The 6836-nt window shown below is 30.0% G+C and overlaps 1 protein-coding gene across 1 annotated transcript; it reads left to right on the top strand.

The window, feature by feature from the left end:
- The first annotated feature begins 3557 nt into the window (after positions 1-3557).
- Positions 3558-5081, top strand: LOC112702290 (uncharacterized). Its single transcript, XM_025753263.3, has 2 exons — positions 3558-3725; positions 3943-5081. The coding sequence occupies exons 1-2, from the start codon at positions 3632-3634 to the stop codon at positions 4950-4952; spliced, it is 1104 nt and encodes a 367-aa protein (XP_025609048.3). The 5' UTR covers positions 3558-3631; the 3' UTR covers positions 4953-5081.
- Positions 5082-6836: the final 1755 nt, after the last annotated feature.

Below are 6836 nucleotides of genomic sequence, written 5' to 3' on the forward strand. Positions count from 1 at the left end.
AATCCTAACTTTTAAATTTTAGAATATTAGTTTTATACCTATATTTTTATTAATTTAATAAAAAAATAAAATTAATTTTATGAAAGTTCATTTTTTAGTGATGTACACAATTTTTATTCTTTTTCAATCTAAAGGTTAAATTTATTTTAATTTTTATTGATGCCATACTTTTTTTTAATTCAACGAGTCAAAATTCTAAATTCTAATTAGTATGTGAAATTTTTGAAATATAGTTTAAAGTTATAAATTTTATAATTTGATATTTTTTATTAAAATTAAATTTTAATGTAAATTAAAAAGTTATAGTTATTTCACTAAATAAAATTTAAATTAACATCTATAATATAATATTTAGTAGCTCATTCATCCAGTTTTAACAATAACTTCCTCCCACTAAATTTCTTGACTGTTAATTCCTGCAATTGATTTAAGTTTGATAATATACAACCAATTCCTTTTCGCTAGTAACATTTTCTTTAGTTTTTTCTCCAAATCGTAATTTCTTAGCTCATGCACTTAGATCAAGCGGCAAATCCGCTCAGAGCAAATCCATTCATAACCTTTAGAGCAAATCCGTTTCGTTCAATCCGTTCCTGTTTAGATTTTGAGTACGATCACAACGAATATTTTACGAAAGAATAAGAAACCGCGATTTGCAGTTTAAACACCGTCAGTTCGAGTCACCAAAAAACAAACAAAATCGGCAGAATTTGATTTTACAGCGAACCTAAATCGCAAAGAAGACTTAAAAAGAATGTAAGTTGCTTCATTGCACCTCCCTTACCGTCAATACAAATCTCCTGGTCGATTTACGTTTTTCTTTTGTCTTGTTGTTAATGGAGATGAGTGCGTTGTCTGAGGCATGACCTAAATTTGAGCAATTCTTTAGAAAGCGTGCTTAATAACTCTTTTTCTCAATATTTGTTGTGTATGAACTAGATCTGCATATATCAATGCTGCAACCTTTGGCTCTTCAATACTGGGGTCCCTATGCATGATCTTATAAGTTATAATTTCAGTGTCGGATACCTTAATATCATTCCTTTACTTGGTATGCATCTATTTTACTTGACTTTTTTATTGGCTAAATTTAAGTTTGTGTTTTCTTTTAAATTGCTCAACTTTTGATTTAGTTTTGTGGCTTTGTAATTATTGAAACTTATACTGAACAGATTTAAACTATGTAGAAGACAGTGCTAGAAGTCTGATGTTATCGTTGGAATTCTATCACCAAAGTTGGATAAAGTAATATTCTTCAGGTTAATTTTCATGGCATCATTTTGTTTTTTATATTTTTTTTAGTCAACCATAAAAGTTAATTTTAGACTTTTCTTTTTTGTTATTCCAATATGCATTCTTTTTTTGTTGCTGATTGTAGATGAATTTTAAATTACTAATTAACATTTTCAAAAATGTTATGCAACTGCCAGCTCTAAAGCAGCTTAATTTTTCTAATCATCTTTAAAAGAGTCAAATAATTTCTTAGCTAATCTCTATTTTGCTTAACAGATTTTATTGGATCACACAAAGCAACGAAGTATCGATGGTGTTAAAACTGTGGCTATTGGAGTAAAAAGCGTGGCTAATTAAAAACGCGTCACCCTCTTTAGCCGTTCATGGTTGCGAAAGCATAATTGTCACAGTTTTTTGGAGTTTAGCCTCGAATTTTTTCGTGGCTAAACCCCTTATATTTTGTAGTGGATCTCTCTTTCTGCGTTGGATCACTTCTTACCAGTATAATTAATGGTTAGTTTGGTTATTAAAATTTTTTTATTCAAAAAGTATATCTTTATTTAATTACACGATGAAACATATATTCGTATATAAAATATAATATAATAAATAAATCTATTCAGAGTACTTAAAAATATAATTAAAATTATGAACATACAAATATAATAATAAAATTTGGACTCTAAACAAGTAAATATAATTTTTATCATACATGAATTATTTAAAAAAAATAAATCTTTAAAATTAATAACACAGTTTAAAATGATAAAATCAAACTTTTTTACAAATATTTTTTTATAGTATTTTTATTTTTTTATTTTTTAATTTATTATTTAATTAATGATTGAACAAATTAATTTTATGAGAAATTATTTTTTGTATTATCTTAAAGAAGAGACGAATATAATAAAAAATAATGTGAAAATGATATTTTAAATTAAAAATAGTTAATATTAAAATTTTTAAATACAAGAATAAATTATATAGATATTTAAGAAATAAATATGAAATACATGCCTAAAATAAATAAAATAAACAAAATAATTCTCTATTTCCAAGAGTACTCGCATTTTATCTGTTTTATTTATTTTAGGCATGTATTTCATATTTATCTCTTAAATATTTATACAATTTATTTTTGTATTTAAAAATTTTAATATTAAATATTTTTTATTTAAAATATTATTTTTATGTTATTTTTTAAACTGTTATATTGGTATCTTCTTTAAGATAATAAAAAAAAATTCTCATAAAAATAATTTGGTTAATCATTAATTAAATAAAAAATTACTAATAAGTTAAAAATTAAAAAATAAAAATACTATAAAAAATACGGTAAAAAAGTTGGATTTTATCATTTTAAATTTGTGTTATTAATTTTAATAATATATTTAGTTTTTAAATAATTTATGTATGATAAAAAATATGTTTAGTTATTTAGAGTACAAATTTTATTATTATATTTATATGTTCATGATTTTAATTATACTTTTAAGTATTATGAATAGATTTATTTTATTATATTATATTTTATATATGAATATATGTTTCATTATGTAATTAAATAAAGATATGTTTAGTCACCAAAAAAATAAAAATATATTTTTTAATAAAAATTTAATAACCAAATTAACCATTATGTTGGTAAGGAGTGATCCACGATAGAAAGAGAAATCGAGTAAGAGGACGTCAGCGGCTGGCTATACTGGCAAGGACGGCGTTGGGAATTCAATAACGTCAAGGGATGATGGACTAAATAAAGAGAGATTGGGTGAAAGGATAATATTTTAATATACTGAAGTTACGTGACGAAGAAAAAAACGGAAGAATAGAAATGTGCTTCAACGAGAGTAGAATTTTAATATTTTAAAAAATTATATTATTACCCATCTCAAATAATAAATTACAACTCAATTATGGTTAAGATAATAATCAATTAAAATGTGACATATCATGAAAGATAATTTACATGTTATTTTAGAGGAGGTTGAGTAGAATTTTAATTTTTTTTAATCTAGACTAATATTTAAAAAGCAACAGTTCATTGAAGACAATAGAGTAATGGTAGTGGTTTAATTTTTTTCTTTTGGGTGAATATAATGGTTTAATTTGATATGTGATGAAAGATCTCCACTAGACACAAAATACGTACTAAATGTTGAAAAGTTTCAACAAAATGAAACTGAAAACAGGAGAAAAAAGGCCAGGATTCTCGCATTGAAGGGAAAAATTTATCATCACACGTATTTATATGAATTGTTAGGTGGGTCCCACTAATTCTTTCATATTGAAAATTTCTAGTGTGTTTTTTACTGCTATATATATGGGTGTGGAAGCACCCGTTTTCTTCATCCTTCTTAAGAAATTACAGTGTCCACTAAAAATAAGAAAAACAAAAATGAGGTTCAAATCAGTTCTCTTGTGTTGCCTTTTGGGATTGGTTCTTATCTCAGCTGTAATTGCTGATAAGCCATCTAGAGATGCTGTCCAAGGTATGTGAATTTGATTCAAAACAGTAATTAATTCATTCATGTTTAATTTTTGGTAATCATTATGTTTTTAGTTTAATTTATACATTTGAAATTTGCAAATCAATTTCAATTCGTTTTAAATATGATTATCAAAGCCACATTATTTTGAGATACATTATATTTGAGATTTAATTTTAAATCATGTAATAATATATATGAACGTAATTTTATCATGCAGCTGTAACGACGGAAGACCTAAATAATCCCAATGTAAGATGCTTGGGTTTTACAATCAATTGTGGCGGTGGAGGTGATGGTGGTGGCGGCAGTAGCGGCAGCGGCGGCGGAAGTGGTGGTGGAAGTGGCAGCGGAAGTGGCAGTGGAAGTGGCGGTGGAAGTGGAGGAGGTGGTTATGGTGGTGGCGGAAGCAGCGGTGGAGGAAGCGGAGGTGGTAATGTTGGTGGCGGAAACGGTGGCGGAAGCGGAGGAGGTGGTTATGGTGGTGGCGGAAGCGGCGGTGGAGGAAGCGGAGGTGGTAATGGTGGTGGCGGAAACGGTGGCGGAAGCGGCAGTGGTGGAAGCGGAGGAGGTGGTTATGGTGGCGGCGGAAGTGGCGGCGGAAGCAGCGGCGGCGGTGGAAGCGGAGGAGGTGGTTATGGTGGCGGTGGAAGTGGAGGGGGAAGCAGTGGCGGAAGTGGTGGGGGAAGCAGTGGCAGCGGTGGAAGCGGAGGAGGTGGTTATGGTGACGGCGGAAGTGGTGGGGGAAGCAGTGGCGGTGGTGGAAGCGGAGGAGGTGGTTATGGTGGCGGCGGAAGTGGTGGGGGAAGCAGTGGCGGTGGTGGAAGCGGAGGAGGTGGTTATGGTGGCGGTGGAAGTGGAGGGGGAAGCAGTGGCGGAAGTGGTGGGGGAAGCAGTGGCGGCGGTGGAAGCGGAGGAGGTGGTTATGGTGACGGCGGAAGTGGCGGGGGAAGCAGCGGCGGCGGTGGAAGCGGAGGAGGTGGTTATGGTGGCGGCGGAAGTGGTGGGGGAAGCAGCGGCGGCGGTGGAAGCGGAGGAGGTGGTTATGCTGGCGGCGGTGGAAGTAGCGGCGGTGGAAGCGGAGGAGGTGGAAGCAGCGGTGGAGGCAGTGGGGGAAGCAGTGGAGGTGGTTATGGTGGTGGAGGAAGTGGCAGCGGTGGCGGCGGAAGTGGTGGTGGAGGAGGTTATGGGGGAGGAGGTGATAGTGAATGTGGAGGAGGTGGAATATAATAATAGGACATTATAGTGGTGGCAAATATTAAAAATGTCACTAAAATCATGTAATTCATAATCTATAATCCAATGTAACTGAAGGCGGATCAGCCTATAAAAATTTTCTATTTCATGTTTGTGCCAAAAGCTTAGCTTGCCTCTTAAACTTAATAATCATATTTTTGTTTCTATTCATACATGATTTAATATATAATAGTATTATGCAACTCTAATTGATAAATTATATAAATTTTTCCACAGTAAAACGCACTAACATGCATGATGTTTACACTCAATTAGGATTCGATTTTATAAGAAAAGTTTAATCTTGATATTTTACTTTTTAAAAAAATAAAGATTATCAATTAAATTTGTGGTGCATGCTTAATTATTACTCTCTCGAGAAAAAAGTATTTCAATTTTTTTTAAATCTTTATTTGTTCTTCAAGTTTTTTTTCTAAGTATGTAGAAACATAAATATTTAATCAATGAATTTATTTAATAATTAACAATAAAAATAAGATTATTCCTAAACTCATTTTGTAGTTTTTGTATACGTACGTATGTGTGTCTCTTTTTTAATAGAAACTTACATAAAATGATGAAAAACCAGTTCCTTCCTTTTTTCTCTTTTACTAAAAGGTTGATGATTAAATAAAAATCAATTTAATAAGTAAAAGGATAAAAGGCTTCTAGAATTGATACTTACAGCAAAAGAGTTTATTAATATATTATTATAGCTAATTCAACTATATTTTTTAAAATCAGCGTTTCTCCTCCACATATATCCGCTTCTGCTCTTGTTACTAAATTTTTCGATTAAGGCTCAGTATGAATAAATAGTATAATTAAGATTTTTTTAAAAAATAATTTAAATAATAAATATTTATATTAAAAATAATTTATAAATAAATTATTTTGTATTTAATTTTTTAGTTCTAAAAGTATTTATTTTAAAAGAAATGCGATAAAAAAATTATTATAAGAGAAGTCATTTTTTTTAACTTTTCCATAAGTACTTAAATTGTTTCTTAGAAAGTTATAATTTGATTTTAAAAATTGTACCAGATATTAATACTACTATTTTTTATTTTTTATAAGTTAAAAATTAAAAATAGCTTTTGAAACTTTTCAAATAGATCCTAAGACTAGCAATAGTAAATACTCGCAAACTAATTTTCTCTCTTTTGGTTAATTATAATTTTAACTATTTTTTATATAAATTTAACCCACAGTATTTAAGACTACATTTTAGAATATAAAAAATTTGTAAAAAATTCAAATTTTTCAAGTTTCTAAAGTATTTATTATTGTATAGAAAATGTATAAAAGTGTAAAGCTTTGCAAAAAAACATTTACCTCAATTGCTAGTATTTTTAGGATATTTTTAGCAAAAGTCTTTTTTTTTTATAGAAAAAAAGAGGTTAAACATCCCAAAAAACATAACACAATAAAAACAGAAAAAATTACCTAATTTTTCTTATATTTAGAGAGCCATTACAATTAAAATACATAACTAGAAAGATGTCTGGAGTGGCTATATCAAATAAGTAAAGTCTAAGAACAAGGTCTTGCCCTTTCTTGGTTAGAATATCTGCAACAGTGTTTGCTTCGTGAAGAGTATGGTTCTAAGTCACTTGTTGAATACGCCTAGCGTGTATCATGACTTTATCCACCAAGGGTGCACAGGGGTGGTTAGTTGGAACCAGTGGCGGATCCACGGGGGACCTAAGGTGGCCATGGTCCCCCCCAAATTTTTTTTAAAAAAATAGTAAATAGTAATAATTAATAATATTAAATTTTTTTATATATAATATTAAAAAAAATATAAGTTACAAAATTTTATAAATTAAAATAACTAAAAACTGCACTATGTATTGGATATTTGAATTATTGTTGTTC

This window comes from Arachis hypogaea, chromosome 7 (genome assembly GCF_003086295.3).
Source record: "Arachis hypogaea cultivar Tifrunner chromosome 7, arahy.Tifrunner.gnm2.J5K5, whole genome shotgun sequence".
NCBI lineage: Eukaryota > Viridiplantae > Streptophyta > Magnoliopsida > Fabales > Fabaceae > Arachis > Arachis hypogaea.